The 16,046-nt window shown below is 45.4% G+C and overlaps 1 protein-coding gene across 1 annotated transcript in view; it reads left to right on the top strand.

Annotated features, from left to right (window-relative positions):
• The first annotated feature begins 8,839 nt into the window (after nt 1-8,839).
• noa1 (nitric oxide associated 1) overlaps nt 8,840-16,046 on the top strand; it is a 28,054-nt gene continuing 20,847 nt past the window's right edge. Inside the window, exons 1-2 of the mRNA XM_048528007.2 lie at nt 8,840-9,929; nt 14,043-14,207. Of these exons, the coding sequence (XP_048383964.2) occupies nt 8,840-9,929; nt 14,043-14,207 (1,255 nt within the window). The remainder of the gene's footprint in view (nt 9,930-14,042; nt 14,208-16,046) is intronic.

The raw sequence follows: 16,046 nt of genomic DNA, 5'->3' as shown, positions 1-16,046 counted from the left end.
TGGGATTATAATTCTTCCTAATTGTTTTTGACTTTTCTCCTAAGTAGCTTCACATTCTTGCTAATTATGCATTCCACTTCTATGTACATAATAAAGGCTTAACATATAGGACATGGAACAGGGTGGCACAGGAACTGGCCCTTCAGCCCACCAGGTCTATGCCAATCATGATGCCATTGTAAACTAATGCCATTTGCCTATCCATGGTCTGTATCTCTTTATTCCCTGCCTGTTCAAGTGTCTGTCTAAACGTCTCTTGAGTGTTGCTATCGTACCTGTTTCTACCATCTCTCCAGGCAGTGCATTCCATGCACCAACCACACTCTACATAAAAATCTTTCCTTATGTGTCTTCTTTAAAGTTTGCCCTCTCACCTTAATCCTATGCCCCCTACTATTTTACATTTCCACCCTGGGAAAACAACTCTATCCACCCTATATAATAAAATGTGAGGCTGGATGAACACAGCAGGCCAAGCAGCATCTCAGGAGCACAAAAGCTGACGTTTCGGGCCTAGACCCTTCATCAGAGAGGGGGATGGGGAGAGGGAACTGGAATAAATAGGGAGAGAGGGGGAGGCGGACCGAAGATGGAGAGAAAAGAAGATAGGTGGAGAGAGTATAGGTGGGGAGGTAGGGAGGGGATAGGTCAGTCCAGGGAAGATGGACAGGTCAAGGAGGTGGGATGAGGTTAGTAGGTAGATGGGGGTGCGGCTTGGGGTGGGAGGAAGGGATGGGTGAGAGGAAGAACCGGTTAGGGAGGCAGAGACAGGTTGGACTGGTTGTAGGATGCAGAGGGTAGAGGGGAAGAGCTGGGTTGGTTGTGTGGTGCAGTGGGGGGAGGGGACGAACTGGGCTGGGTTAGGGATGCAGTTGGGGAAGGGGAGATTTTGAAACTGGTGAAGTCCACATTGATACCATTAGGCTGTAGGGTTCCCAGGCGGAATATGAGTTGCTGTTCCTGCAACCTTCGGGTGGCATCATTGTGGCACTGCAGGAGGCCCATGATGGACATGTCATCTAAAGAATGGGAGGGGAAGTGGAAATGGTTTGCGACTGGGAGGTGCAGTTGTTTGTTGCGAACTGAGCGGAGGTGTTCTGTAAAGCGGTCTCCAAGCCTCCGCTTGGTTTCCCCAATGTAGAGGAAGCCACACCGGGTACAGTGGATGCAGTATACCACGTTAAGCAGAGGTTCACCTGCACATCTGCCAATGTGGAATGTCATCTTGGGGCCTGGGATAGGGGTGAGGGAGGAGGTGTGGGGGCAAGTGTAGCATTTCCTGCGGTTGCAGAGGAAGGTGCCGGGTGTGGTGGGGTTAGAGGGCAGTGTGGAGCAAACAAGGGAGTCACGGAGAGAGTGGTCTCTCCGGAAAGCAGACAGGGGTGGGGATGGAAAAATGTCTTGGGTGGTGGGGTCGGATTGTAGATCGCGGAAGCGTCGGAGGATGATGCGTTATATCCAGAGGTTGGTGGGGTGGTGTGTGAGAACGAGGGGGATCCTCTTTGGGTGGCTGTGGCGGGGGTGGGGTGTGACAGATGTGTTGCGGGAAATGCAGGAGACGCGGTCAAGGGCGTTGCGGGAAATGCGGGCAGGGAATGCTACACTTGCCCCCACACCTCCTCCCTCACCCCTACCCCAGGCCCCAAGATGAGATTCCACATTAAGCAGAGGTTCACCTGCACATCTGCCAATGTGGTATACTGCATCCACTGTACCCGGTGTGGCTTCCTCTACATTGGGGAAACCAAGCGGAGGCTTGGAGACCGCTTTGCAGAACATCTCCGCTCAGTTCGCAACAAACAACTGCACCTCCCAGTCGCAAACCATTTCCACTCCCCCTCCCATTCTTTAGATGGCATGTCCATCATGGGCCTCCTGCAGTGCCACACTGATGCCACCCGAAGGTTGCAGGAACAGCAACTCATATTCCGCATGGGAACCCTGCAGCCTAATGGTATCAATGTGGACTTCACCAGTTTCAAAATCTTCCCTTCCCCAACTGCATCCCTAAACCAGCCCAGTTCGTCCCCTCCCCCCACTGCACCACACAACCAGCCCAGGCTCTTCCCCTCCACCCACTGCATCCCAAAACCAGTCCAACCTGTCTCTGCCTCCCTAACCGGTTCTTCCTCTCACCCATCCCTTCCTCCCACCCCAAGCCGCACCCCCATCCGCCTACTAACCTCATCCCACCTCCTTGACCTGTCTGTCTTCCCTGGACTGACCTATCCCCTCCCTACCTCCCCACCTATACTCTCTCCACCTATCTTCTTTTCTCTCCATCTTCGGTCCGCCTCCCCCTCTCTCCCTATTTAATCCAGAACCCTCACCCCATCCCCCTCTCTGATGAAGGGTCTAGGCCCGAAACGTCAGCTTTTGTGCTCCTGAGATGCTGCTTGGCCTGCTGTGTTCATCCAGCCTCACATTTTATTATCTTGGATTCTCCAGCATCTGCAGTTCCTATTATCTCTATCCACCCTATCCATGCCTCTCATTATTTTATATATTTCTATCATTCTTTCCTAATCCTCAGTTGTTCTCTTACATCTTAAATGATCCATGATTCCACACCAGTGTTTACTTGATCCTTTCTTCCAGCACAGTATATTTTCCTGCACTCTGTTGAACATCATTTTCAACACTTTCCATTGTTGTCCTACATTATCTTTTAAAAATAATACTGTTACCCATTTTATTTTCCCAAGTTCTAATGAGTGCCTCAAAATGCATCTTTCTTCAGTCTATAAAGCGAACTTCCTTAATAAATGTCCTACTACGGTCTTAAAAATTAATGATGTTATGGCCAATGATGCCTCAACATTTTTCAATGTTTTCTAATTATCCTGTTTGAAGAAATTATTGCACACCTCTGGAGCAGGCGGGAGTTTAATGTTCCTTTACTTTTACTTATCTTGTCTGATCTTGTTTATTTTCTGTTAGTAGATTCTAATGATGAATCTTTCCTTGTTGGCTTTTTATGCACTTGGTTGGAAAGGTGTGCAGTATACAATGTATGATTTTCATCTCTTTATCTCTCTTACTTATCTCTTCTAGCTAATGTAATTTAAAGACCATGCAATCATCATCACACCCCCCCATAATTTATTTTTATTTTTACTGTGCTTTGTTTGCATTACATCTTCCACCTCCTGTCCATTTATTGTGATTAGTCCTTTATTATCTGTCATCTCTATTCATATGGAATATATGTTTGTATTCAGACCCTTCCTCTACTACTCTTATGTATCCCAGTAAGTACAGCTGCTCCATCTCACTGTCCCTCTGAGTCTTTTCTAAATGTTACACCCTGCACCATTTACACATTCAGATGCAAGAGACTGAGTGGCCTATTCCCGCTCCTAATTTTTAAGTTCATATGTTTAATTTCCAATGCTGATTCTTTTGTAGCCATATGTCAGTAATCTTCATGTCTGACTCCTCCCAGTACAGTTTCTTGAAACCCCTGTTTTAGTACAGACATCATATGCATGACTATACAGATACTGTGAATCATGTTGAGTTGAATTCATCTCACAATCTTTAACCATTTTTAGACCTTTATTCCATAACAATTTACTTCCAGAATGACTTCCCTTGCCTTATTCTATTCTGCCTTGTTTTATTCATAAGTAGGTGTCTTACATTCACAGCCCCCACTCTTCCTTTGCCAGCTCCCTATTAACCCTTTTTGCTTGGACATGGGTCCCAATCCCATTTCAGTTAAAGCCCAATCCCGGTGCTGTAGCTTTTTTCTGATCCAGAACAGGTCCAAACGTTCCATAAAAGAAACCCCTTGTTCCCACACCAGTTCTTTAGCAATGTGCTAATTCTCCTGACACATCTGCTCTAGGTAAATTTGTATGTGGCTAATTCAAAGATTAAGAAAAAAATCCTAATTTTTAATTTAGAACATAAAGAAGTGAAGGCTGACAGTAATTATCACCGGGCAGCTCTTTTTAATCTATGCGTCAAGACCACTGAATAAATTTAAAAGTTTTGTTTCACTCTATCTATTGGGGGGAGAAATTGGTTCTTGACGTATGGGCCACCTTAAATTTAAACTAATTTAAAAGAACATTTTATTCCTTAAACAAATTTTTCTGGACACTAATCGATGGAAAATCCAAGTCTAGACTTGGTGTACTGATGGATCAGTACAACAGCTGAAAATAAATTACCTAGTCTCAGAAGCAATACGATTGGGTTAGTTGGTTAAAAGGAAAAAGATCTAGGCCCGAAATGTCAGCTTTTGTGCTCCTAAGATGCTGCTTGGCCTGCTGTGTTCATCCAGCTCTACACCTTGTTATCTCAGATTCTCTAGCATCTGAAGTTCCTATTATCTCTGATACAATTTTAACCTCACTGAGAAGCCTCTTCTAGGGATGCCTAACCTGAAGAAGTTACCTCCTCCCTCTGGACAAACCTCAGGGGATCTCTCTCCCACTGCAACTCTCTTGTCTTTTCCACCTATCTTCTCCTCTATCCATCTTCAATCCGCCTCCCCCCACTCCCTGTTTATTTCAGAACCTTCTCCCCCTCCCCCATTTCTGATGAAGGGTCTCGGCGCAAAACATCAGCTTTCCTGCTCCTAAGATGCTGCTTGGCCTGCTGCGTTCATCCAGCTCCACACTTTGTTATGTCAGATGTCAAAGTTTACTTCTCTTAAAAGTGAGAAGTGCTTGGAGTCTTGAATGGTATCTGCTTCAGCAAGCTTGGAAGACATTGCAAGTCCCCTCATCAATTCAGGTGAAGTCCATTAAAAATTGACTCATATTGATATGAACATTCTTCAGATGTTTGCTAATGAGAAAATGTCACAAGGGGTTCTAAAATACACATCTACAAAGTAGATTTTAAAAAATTACTGGTACCAAATTTGAATCTCTACCATCATTGGAGAGAAAGTCATGGAAGCCACACATTCGCCTAGGGAAGGGAAGGGAAGGGATGGGTGATAATGGCTCATACTAAATCCTTAGCCTCCTCTGGCATGGCCTGGAAAATGTTTTATTTTGAGCAGGCACTCACATGGGAATCCAGTAGACATTACAAAATAGCCAAACTGGTCCTATCATTACACCATACTGCACGTGAGGCTAGTTTTTAAATTTAGACCTTGAACATTCATTAAACAAATTTTAAGGATAATTTCAGAAGAATTCAACTGCATGAGCAGTACAGAGCTTTTTATAAAAGGCTGGGCACACAGTGCAGTGGTGTAATGTTGAATAATTGCTGCTGTTACTTTTCTGGAGCTTCTCTGGCATACGTCTGAAGCAGCACTGCCAGGCTATCGTTAATAAACCCCACACATGAATAATGATCCTAACCACTTTTTAGCCACTTAAGTATTGATCCTCTCCCCCTAACCTTTTGTAATGTTGAGAAAAGACCATTTTGTCAAAGCTTTTCATCTTGCACTCATCAAGACATTATCAAGATGATAAATTCAAGGGAAAGTCAACATTTGTATTGCGTGTAAGGAGTGTTCTGATTGGAGGAAAGTAGATTCTTGGCAGCACAGTGGCTCAGTGGTTAGCACTGATACCTCACAGCACCATGGACCCAGGTTCGATTCCACCCTTGGGCAACAGTCTGTGTGGAGTTTGCACATTCTCCCTGTGTCTGTGTGGGTTTCCTCCAGGTGCTCTGATTTCCTCCCACAGACCAAAGGTGTGCAGGCTAGGTGGATTGGCCACGCTGAATTGCCCATAGGGATGTGTAGACTAGGTGGGATGAGTCTGAGTGGGATGCTCTGAGGGTGGGTGTGGACATGTTGGGCCAAAGGACCTGTTCCCACACTGTAGGGATTCTATGATTGGTAAAAGCATTGTCACAGAGAAAGCACCCATTCATGTTAATAGCTAGGCAAGTTGACTTTGATTAACCAAGGCATTGCCTTGAGAAAGGAAGTAGTAAATGACTGTCACCTATTGTGTCTAGTTAGAATAGGCATATGTGTGTTTATATTATGTGTCTGCAAAAAGCAGAGCGTTGTGTATCAATATATGCAACTTAAGGTAAATGCAAGTGTACTACACTGCAAACCTGAATGACAACCCTAAATTTTAAGCATAATTCATTGCACATTCAGGATTATTCAGCAAATATTATAGAGTCATAGAATTATACAGCATGGAAACAGGCCCTTTGGTCCAACTCGTCTGTACTGATCAGATATCCTAGCCTGTTCAAGTCCCATTTGCCCATGTTTAGCCAAAATCAAGTAAATCTGTTTTGAACCCTTTCAAGTTTAACATCTTACCAATTGCAGGGAGACCAGAATTGAACTTGTCCAATTGCAAAACATAGTGAGTGTTTGACAATGTTTTGTAAGCATGGGTTGGTCGGGCACAGTCAGTACGTTGCTTCTTAAGAACAGCCAGCTGTTTGTTGTGATCTACCAGTTGTTGGTACCATATCCGACAGTACACCAGCATGTTCATCATACAGTTCACCACTAACAGGATGCTGGCATTAGATCAAAAGGACATTCTGCCTGAAACAAATGTGGTATATGAATTTCAGTACTACACAGCATCAACACCAGCGGCAACATTGTTCGGAGGGCAATCATTGCTTTCAGCATTCGCCATGGGCCATGAAAGTCTATTTTGGAGGTTCCAAAAAAATGGTGTACCATCATCGCCCAGGTAATTTTCCTGTCACCACACCAACACCACGGAGCTTGCAGGGAGGCCACTGGGGTTTCACTTGATGGTCTCCCCATGGGGTGATGTGTCAACCCTACAGACGCAAAATGCTTGATGATGCAGAAAGTAGTCCTTAACTGGCCAACTAAATAGTTCAAATAGTTAGAACATAGAACATAGAACAGTACAGCACAGAACAGGCCCTTCAGCCCACAATGTTGTGCCGACAATGTTGTTCTGCCATTTTCTTCACAGCTAGCAATATAGATAAAGTCAAATGTCACATGACATCAGGTTACAGTCCATCAGGTTTATTTGAAATCACAAGCTTTTGCAGCAATATGGCATAGCACTTGAATACATGAGGTATGTCTTCCAACACCTTCCCTTGTCATCGTGCCAGCCCATTCCAAGCAGGCGTTGAAACTTCCAGCCATGGTCACAAGATCAGGAGGCAGGGAGAAAGAAGAAAGTGTTCCAGAAAATATACTTCAAATAGACAGACAGAAAGGAAAACAAGGCATAACCTAGATAGATTCTTATTACTGTACACAAAAAAACCCTTAGTGCAGATAACCAGGGAAATAATTTTTATCCAATATGGGTGCAAATTAATAAAACCACTGGTTTGAAAATACTAGCAGGAGTAATTTATGGTTAGAGTAGCTAAGCATCCTATTAGTTTTAATCTTAAAGAAGAGTAAGCAAGAAATAATTGAAGCTTGTAATAAAAACAATAATGGTGGAAAACTTGAATTTTTATTGGACTGGACAATTCAAATGGGCAAAGGCTATCAGGAAAATGGGTTTTTAAGAGTGCTTTTGTAGAACAAATTAGCAATAAAGCAATTTTAAACCTTGTATTTTGCAATGGGGTAGGTCCAGCCTTATCTTTTTCACTGATGTATTGTGTTCTTCCATCATTAAGATGAGAATATTTAATGGAGCCTTCCCCTCTAGTGAATTGACCACCACCATTCATAGCTGGATTTGGCAGGGCTGCAGAGCTTAGATCTGATCCATTGGTTCAGGAATTATTTAGTTCTGTCTAAAATTTGTCACTTATTCTGTTTGGTACACTGTTTATCCTGTATTGTAGCTTTAGCAGGTCAACATCTCATTTTTATGCCTAACACTACTCCTGCAGTTTTCATTGAACAGGGGTTGAGCCTCTGAAATGATGGCAGAATTAAGAGTTGTTTGGGGGGGGGGGACGGGGGGCGGCAGAATGCCAGGCCATGAGGTTGCAGATTTTTCTGTGAAGGCCCATAATGTCTCATGAACAACTAGTCATGAATTTTTGCATCTGCTCACAATCTATTCCCTAGAAGCCTCTGCCGCTGATTTTAACCAAGTAGTTATGAGCTGCTTTATATCTATGTGGATGAGCAAAGAAATGTGCGGCACTATTGCTAACCCAATCTAAATTTAATCAATTAGTTATCTAAAATAACAGTAATTTGCTCTCTTGGCATGAAGAAGAATCATTGCTGAAGGTCTTTCACTCCACGCCAATTCCCATCCCCCTGCCACTTCCTCCTATCCCCTCACTCCTTTCGTCCTTCACGTCTCATTTTCCCCCTCCCTCCCCTCCATTCTGGTCAGTTCCCTCTCAGCGTCCCAATTCCTTGCCCCCTTCACCTTCCTTCCCCTTTCCCCCTCCATCCATCTTCCCTTCCCGGTCATCCATTTCCCATTCCAAACCATTGACGCCCCCACCACATTCTCAATCCAAACCCTTGCCCCCCTCCGGCCCATACCCACTCCCAACCCTTGCCCTCCCCACCCCATACCCACTTCAAAACCTTTCCTATTGCCAAAAATCCCTTCCTCTGCACTCCATTCCTCTCACCAGGCCCACCATTGTACAAACCCTTTCCCTTCTTTATCCCTCCTCTCTGTTCCACTTCCTTTCCCCTTCCCTGCTTCCTTACCCCTCCCTCCACTCTACCAGCCCATCATCCCCCACCCCTCCCTCCACTCTACCAGCCCATCATCCCCCACCCCTCCCTCCACTCTACCAGCCCATCATCCCCCACCCCTCCCTCCACTCTACCAGTCCATCATCCCCCACCCCTCCCTCCCTCCCTCCACTCTACCAGTCCATCATCCCTCCCCCCACCCCACTGACCACCCGCTATTCACTCTCCCACCCCACCCCCCGCCCCTCCCCTACAGTGAGGGAGATGGCGCGCGCGGCTGTCAGTTGGTTTTTCCGCCGCGCGCTGCGCTCGAGCCGCCCGTTTGGCGCTGTCCCGCGCCGGGGGCCGGTCAGCCCACCCTCGGCATGGGCGTACGCTGCAGTGGAGCCGGCGAGGCCGGAGCAGATGGTGTTTGTGGAATATGCAGCCGAACTCGAGCAACAGCAACAGCAGCAGCAGGAGGAGGAGGAGGAGGAGGAAGAGAAGGGGAACAGTGTGGCGGCCTCGAGAAAGGCCGAGGCCTCACCCGCGTGCGCTGCTCTGCGCCGCCAGCTCCACGCCTTGCAGGCGCTGAGTCCGCCGCCGGCGGCCGAGCCACAAGTGACCGACCCTGACTTCCCGGCTCCTGAGCTGCCGTCGAGGAAGAAGAGGCGGCGGCAGGAGCACCGGGTGTACGGTACTGCCGACCCGTTAGAGCCGGCCAGCGGCTCGCCGTGCTCGGGCTGCGGTGCCGTGTTGCACTGCGTGGACCCGTCCCTGGCCGGTTACCTCCCGAGCGAGAAGTACAAACAGCTGCTTCAGGCCGGCACCCTGCAGCGCTCCGTGTGCCAGCGATGTTTCCTGCTGGTACACCACCAAAAGGCGCTGGAGGTTCGGGTGCCGGAGGGAGAGTACCGGCGCCTGTTAGGCCGCATCGCGCAGGAGTCTGCCCTGGTACTCTACATGCTCGACCTGCTGGACCTGAGCGGCAGCCTCATTCCCGACCTGCGGCGGCTGGTGGGCGAGCGGAACCCCGTCCTGGTACTGGCCAACAAGATCGACCTGATCCCCGCCGACTGTCATGACTACCTGAAGAAGCTCCGGCAGCGGGTGTTACAGCACTGCGGCCTGGCCGGCATTTGCACCGACTACCGGGGTCGGGACGTGGTGCATCTGATCAGCGCCAAAACCGGCTATGGCATCGAAGGGCTGATCTCCCGGCTCCAGAGCTCCTGGCGCTACAGAGGCAACGTGTACTTGGTTGGCAACACCAACGTGGGCAAGTCTACCCTCTTCAACACCCTCCTGCAATCTGATTTGTGTAAATCAAAGGCCCCCGATGTCATCCAGAGAGCAACAGTTTCTCGCTGGCCAGGTGAATGCCGCGGGTTGTTTTGGTTTTTCAGCTCTTGAGTTCAATTCCCCACGTTAGGGCTTTGAATAATCTAACTTCTGGAATTATTCTTTGCACACCTCCTAGCCCGTACATCTGTAGTCCGGAAAACTTTCGCCTCTAATGTAAAGGGTGGGATAAAAAGATACCTGGTTAATATAAGTGATAATGGGAACTGCAGATGCTGGAGAATCCGAGATATCAAAAGTGTGGAGCTGGATGAACACAGCAGGCCAAGCAGCAGTGCTCCTGAGATGCTGCTTGGCCTGCTGTGTTCATCCAGCTCCACACTTTGTTAACGTGGTTTATATAGTTTGCTTAGGTATAGTCAGCACGGGAACTTGTGTTTGAACTTTTTTTATTTGAAGATGTTAATAATGAAGTTGATGAAGGAGATCTGATAGAACATAGAACATCACAGCGCAGTACAGGCCCTTCAGCCCTCAATGTTGCGCCGACCTGTGAAACCAAACTGAAGCCCATCTAACCTACACTATTCCATTACTATCCATATGTTTATCCAATGGCCATTTAAATGCCCTTAAAATTGGCGAATCTACTACAGTTGCAGGCAGGGCATTTCATGCCCTTAATACTCTCTGAGTAAAGAACCTACCTTTGACATCTCTGGTGAAGGGTCTAGGCCCGAAACGTCAGCTTTTGTGCTCCTGAGATGCTGCTGGGCCTGCTGTGTTCATCCAGCCTCACATTTTATTATTTTGGATTCTCCAGCATCTGTAGTTCCCATTATAGAACATAGAACATAGAACAGTACAGCACAGAACAGGCCCTTCATGGCCTTGGATTTTCAGGCTTTTGGCAGCTGGTTAAAAGAATTAAAGCGCATGGGGTAGATAATATGGATTGACAATTCGCTAATAGATAGGAGTAAGAATAATTCTTGCATTGGTAGGCTGTGACCTACTGAGGTACCACAAGGATCAATACCCGTGTTCTAACTATTTACGATATTTTCAATGATTGGGATGATACAAAGCTAAGCAGGAATGTGTTGTGAGGAAGATATAAGGCAGGTTCGAGGGGATTTGGACAAGCTTACTGAATAAATAAGAACATGGCAGTTGGAATATAATGTGGAAAAATGAGGTCGTCCATCCTGGTAGGAGAGACAAGTATAGAGTATTTCCTAAATGGAATGAGGTTTGAAAACGTGCGAAGAAACCAAAGTCTCTGATAACTCTCAGAAGGCTAATATGCAAGTGCAGCAAGCTATTAGAAAGGCTAATGGAATGTTAGCTTTTATTGCAAATGGATTTGAGTCCAGGTCCCTTATGGCAGATTGGTACAAAAGGTGAAGTCACATGGTCAGGGTGAGCTGGCAAGATGGATGCAGAGCAGGTTTCGTGAAAGGAGACAGGGAAGCGGTGGAAGGCGTTTGAGAATGGAGGGGTGTGACTAGTGGATCAGTGTTGGGACCTCTGCTTGTCATGATTTGTAAATGATTGGGAGGAAAATGTAGCTGGTCTAATTAGTAAATTTGTGGATGATACAAACATGGGTGGAGTTGCAGATAGTGAAGAGAATTGTCAGATGATACAGCAGGATATAGATTAGTTAGAGGCGTGGATAGAAAAATAACAAATGGAGTTTAATCCAGACAAAGTGAGGTGATGCATTTTGGAAGGTCGAGTACAGGTGGAAATTATACAATGAATGGCCGAACCTTTAGGAATATTGAAATGCAAAGAGATGTGGGTACACAGGTCCACAGATCATTGAAGGTGGCAGCACAGATAAATAAAGTAGTGAAAAAGGCTTATGGCATGCTTGCCTTCATTGGATGGGGCATTGAGTATAAGGATAGAGAAGTTATGCTGCAGCTTCAAAGCATTTTACTTAGATCGCACTTGGAATATTGCACACAGTTCTGGTCACCACACTACTAGAAGGATGTGGATGCTTTGGAGAGGGCACAGTAAAGGTTTACCAGGATGTTGCCTGGTATGGGGGATTTTAGCTATGAAGAAAAGTTGGATTTACTGGGTTATTTTTACTGGAATGCAGGAGGATGAGGGGCAGCCTGCGAGAAGTTTATTAGATTGTGAATGGCATGGATGGACTGGAAAGTATGTGGATTTTTTCCAGGGTAGAGGGGTCAATTACTAGGGGACACTTGTTCAAGGTACAGCAGGGGCAGGGGAGTTTAAAAGAGAGATGCAAGGCATATTTTTAACACAAAAGGTGGTGAGTGCCTGGAATGCAATGCCAGAGGTAGTGGTGGAAGCAGACACAATTGCAGCTTCAAAAAGCACCTGTCTTGTGCAGTTCCCGCATCTCATCCCTCACACCCCACCCCTGCAATAACCGCCAAAAGAGAATCCCCCTAGTCCTCACGTACCACCCCACCAACCTCCACATACAATGCATCATTCTCCGATACTTCGCCATCCAAAATCCGACCCCACCACCTGAAGACATTTTTCCATCCCCACCCTTATCTGCCTTCTGGAGAGACCACACTCAGGACTCCCTTGTCCGCTCCACACTCCCCTCCACACCCGGCACTTTCCCCTGCAACCACAGGAAGTGCTACATGTGCCCCCACACCACCTCCCTCACCCCCATCCCAGGCCCCAAGATGACTTTCCACATCAAGCAGATGTTCACCTGCACGTCCGCCAGTGTGGTATACTGCGTCTGCTGAACCCGTTGTGGCTACCTCTACATTGGAGAAACCAAGCGGAGCCTTGGGGACCGCTTTGCCGAACATCTACGCTCGGTTCGCAATAAACAATTGCACCTCCCAGTCACGAACCATTTCAACTTCCCCTCCTATTCCTTAGATGACATGTCCGTCTTGGGCCTCCTGCAGTGCCATAATGATGCCACCCGAAGGTTACAGGAACAGCAACTCATATTCCACTTTGATACCACTGGGCTGCAGGGTTCCCATGTGGATTTCACAAGTTTCAAAACCTCCCCTCCCCCTACTGCATCCCAAAACCAGCACAGCTCGTCCCCACCTCCCTAACCTGTTCTTCTCACCTATACCCTCCTCCAACCTCAAGCCGCACCTCCATTTCCTACCTACTAACCTCATCCCGTCCGTCCTCGCTGGACTGACCTATCCCTTCCCTACCTCCCCACCTATACTCTCCTCTCCACCTATCTTCTCCTCTATCCATCTTCGGTCTGCCTCCCCCTCTCTCCTTCTTTATTTCAGAATCCTCTCCCCGTCCCTCTTTTCTGTTGAAGGGTCTCGGCCTGCAACGTCAGCTTTTGTGCTCCTAAGATGCTGCTTGGCCTGATGTGTTCATCCAGCTTCACACTTTGTTACCTCGGATTCTCCAGCATCTGCAGTTCCCATTATCTCTGGATGAATAGATGTATAGGAAGGGAATAGTGGGATACGGATCCTGTAAGTAAAGATAGTTTTAATAGGGAACAGCAAAATGTGTTGTGCAGGCTTGAAGGGCTGAAAGCCTGTTCCTATGCTGTATTGTTGTTTGCCCTTTGAGTAGTGAAATTTTGGTTCAGTTGTATGAGATTGATTACACTGTATCTGGAGTACTGTGCAATCTTGATCTCCTTAGTCACAGGAAAAAATATTGCTATAACTGGAGTACACCAGACTAGTTCCTGGGATGGTGAGACTCTTCTAAGAAGATATGTTGGGCAAACTAGGCCTGTTTTCTTTCGAGTTTCAAAGAATAAGAAATGATCTCATTGAAATATAATCAAAACTTAGGGTAGATATAGGTAAAGTGTTTCCATTGATTGGGGAGTGTAGAAGCAGGGGATACAATTTAAAAATCTGGGATGATGTCGCTTGAGTCAATGTAGAGAAGACAGTATGTCACCCAGAGGGCTCTGAACCATTGGAATTCTTTACCACAAAAAGTGACAGAAGCTCAGTCTTTTGAGTATTTGAGGCAGAGATTGATAGATATCCGATTACCAATGGTGTACAGGGTTATGGAGATGGGGTGAGTGAAAGGCATTAAGTGCATGATAAATCATAATTGTACTGAATGACTTTTGTGTTCTTATTTAGCTATGAATAACGTAATGTTGCTAGACTACTGTCTTTTTTGGTAAATTGCATTTTTGGATTGTTAATTTTTTGTTTCACAGGAACTACGTTAAACCTTCTTAAGTTTCCAGTTATAAATCCCACACCGTACAGAATGTTTCGAAGGTCAGAAAGATTGAAAGTAGTCAAGTCACAAACTGAAGCTGACCTCAGTGAAGAAGAGTTGAAACAACTTCACCGATTGAAGAAACAGGGCTATTTAATTGGTAAGGACCTTTATTAGTGTGATAGTCACGCAGCGCAAAAACAAATCATCTGGTCCAAGTTGTCCATGCTGACCAAGTTTCCCAAAGTAGACCAGTCCCACTTGCCTGCGTTTGGCCCATATCCCTTCAAACCTTTCCTATTCATATATCTGACCAAATGTCTTTTAAATGTTGGAACTGTACCTGAATCTACCACTTCCTCTAGTTCCAATTACAAACTACCCTCTGTTTGAAAACATTGCCCATCAGATTCCTTTTAAGTCCTTCTCCCACCTTAAAAAAAATTCCCTGTGGTTTTGAACTCCTCCACTGTAGGAAAAAAAGACCTCTGCTATTCACCTTATCTATGTCCCACATGATTTTATAAACTTCTTTAAAGTCACCCCTCAATCTCCTGTGCTCCAGTGAAAAAAGTCCCAGCCTTTCCCTGTAATTCAAATCCTTCGTCCCAGCAACATCCTAGTAAATCTTTTCTGAACCCTCTCCACCTTATAGCAGGGCGACCAGCATTGTACACAGAAGTCCAAAAGACACCTCATCAATGACCTGTACAACCTCAACGTGTCAAAAATCCTATAGTCAGTGGTCTGAACAATGAAATCAAGCATTCTAAATGCCGCCTTAATCGCTGTCTACCTGTGATGTACCTTTTGAAGAACTATGTACCTGAGCCCCTAGGTCTCACTGTGTGACCACACTACCCAGATCCTATGCTGGAACATTGATGAAAGCTGTTTCATTGGGAGTTATATAGCTATAAACAAATTTTCCATTAAATAGTTGTCCTAACTCTCACCATCCACCATTTGAGAAGAACTTTGAGTTGACCTCTAAATTGAAATCCCCCTGATAATAGTGTGTTGAATTCAGTTCAATCTAGTGCCAAAAACAAATGAGAGTCCAAATAGTTTGAGAGAAGTTGGAGGAAGAATTAAAAGCTAAAGAAGTTAGAGATAACAAGGTGTGGAGCTGGATGAACACAGCGCGCCAAGCAGCATCTTAGGAGCAGGAAAGCTGACGTTTCGGGCCTAGACCCTTATTTGTACCACTTCCTTACTGGTTGCGTTTGGATAGTTGAGGAAATTGGGATATTAACTGGGGAAGCCAGTCAAAATGACTAAACTCATTATAGATATCATTATTAAGTGTGAAATGCCATTAGGACAGTGAAACTTGTGGTTAGAAATCACTGGTTTCTGAAGAGGAATTAATTCATAGTTAAAATTTGGAGTTCACTTGGTCTTCGTATTGCATTTGCCCAAGTAATAAGTGGCTATAACTTAAAAGTAACCTATCAAGTATAAACTGTTATAAAAAGTGGTTTTTGTGATGGCTCATTTTCAAAAACTATTTTAAGGTCCACTCAGCACTGCAGTTCACCTTGCACCCAAATTTTGATTTATATTCCACTGTACATAATGTCTGTCAGAATCAACAAAGCTAGTTGTACGTGATTAAAAATACATCTTAAATTCGGTAAACATATTTAAGCATTGCCATGCCGTAATCTAAAGGAATATTCGGGCTTCAGAAGTTTGAAGCTCCATTCATTTTTGTTTTAAAGGAAGATTAGATTGTCATAATATAGTTTAAGTTTTAGCAGGAATCAGTCGGAGGTTACATTTTTCAATATTTGTGAACAATGATATAATTGTCTTCAGAATTTTGTGTAAAACAGAATATGCCTTTAGCTGCAAAGCCAGCAACAGTAGTACTGCTGAAATGCATATATAGGCTCCTTAAATAATCTGTGGATGATGTAGTTCTACTTTTATCAGTAGATAACTCAATATTTGATTCAAAAGTTAATGAAATATAGTGGAGATTTCTGTATGATGA

The sequence above is a fragment of the Stegostoma tigrinum genome, chromosome 3, assembly GCF_030684315.1.
Source record: "Stegostoma tigrinum isolate sSteTig4 chromosome 3, sSteTig4.hap1, whole genome shotgun sequence".
Lineage (NCBI taxonomy): Eukaryota > Metazoa > Chordata > Chondrichthyes > Orectolobiformes > Stegostomatidae > Stegostoma > Stegostoma tigrinum.
The sequence above is the reverse complement of the archived record's forward strand: the minus strand, read 5'-3'. Positions and strand labels throughout refer to the sequence as shown.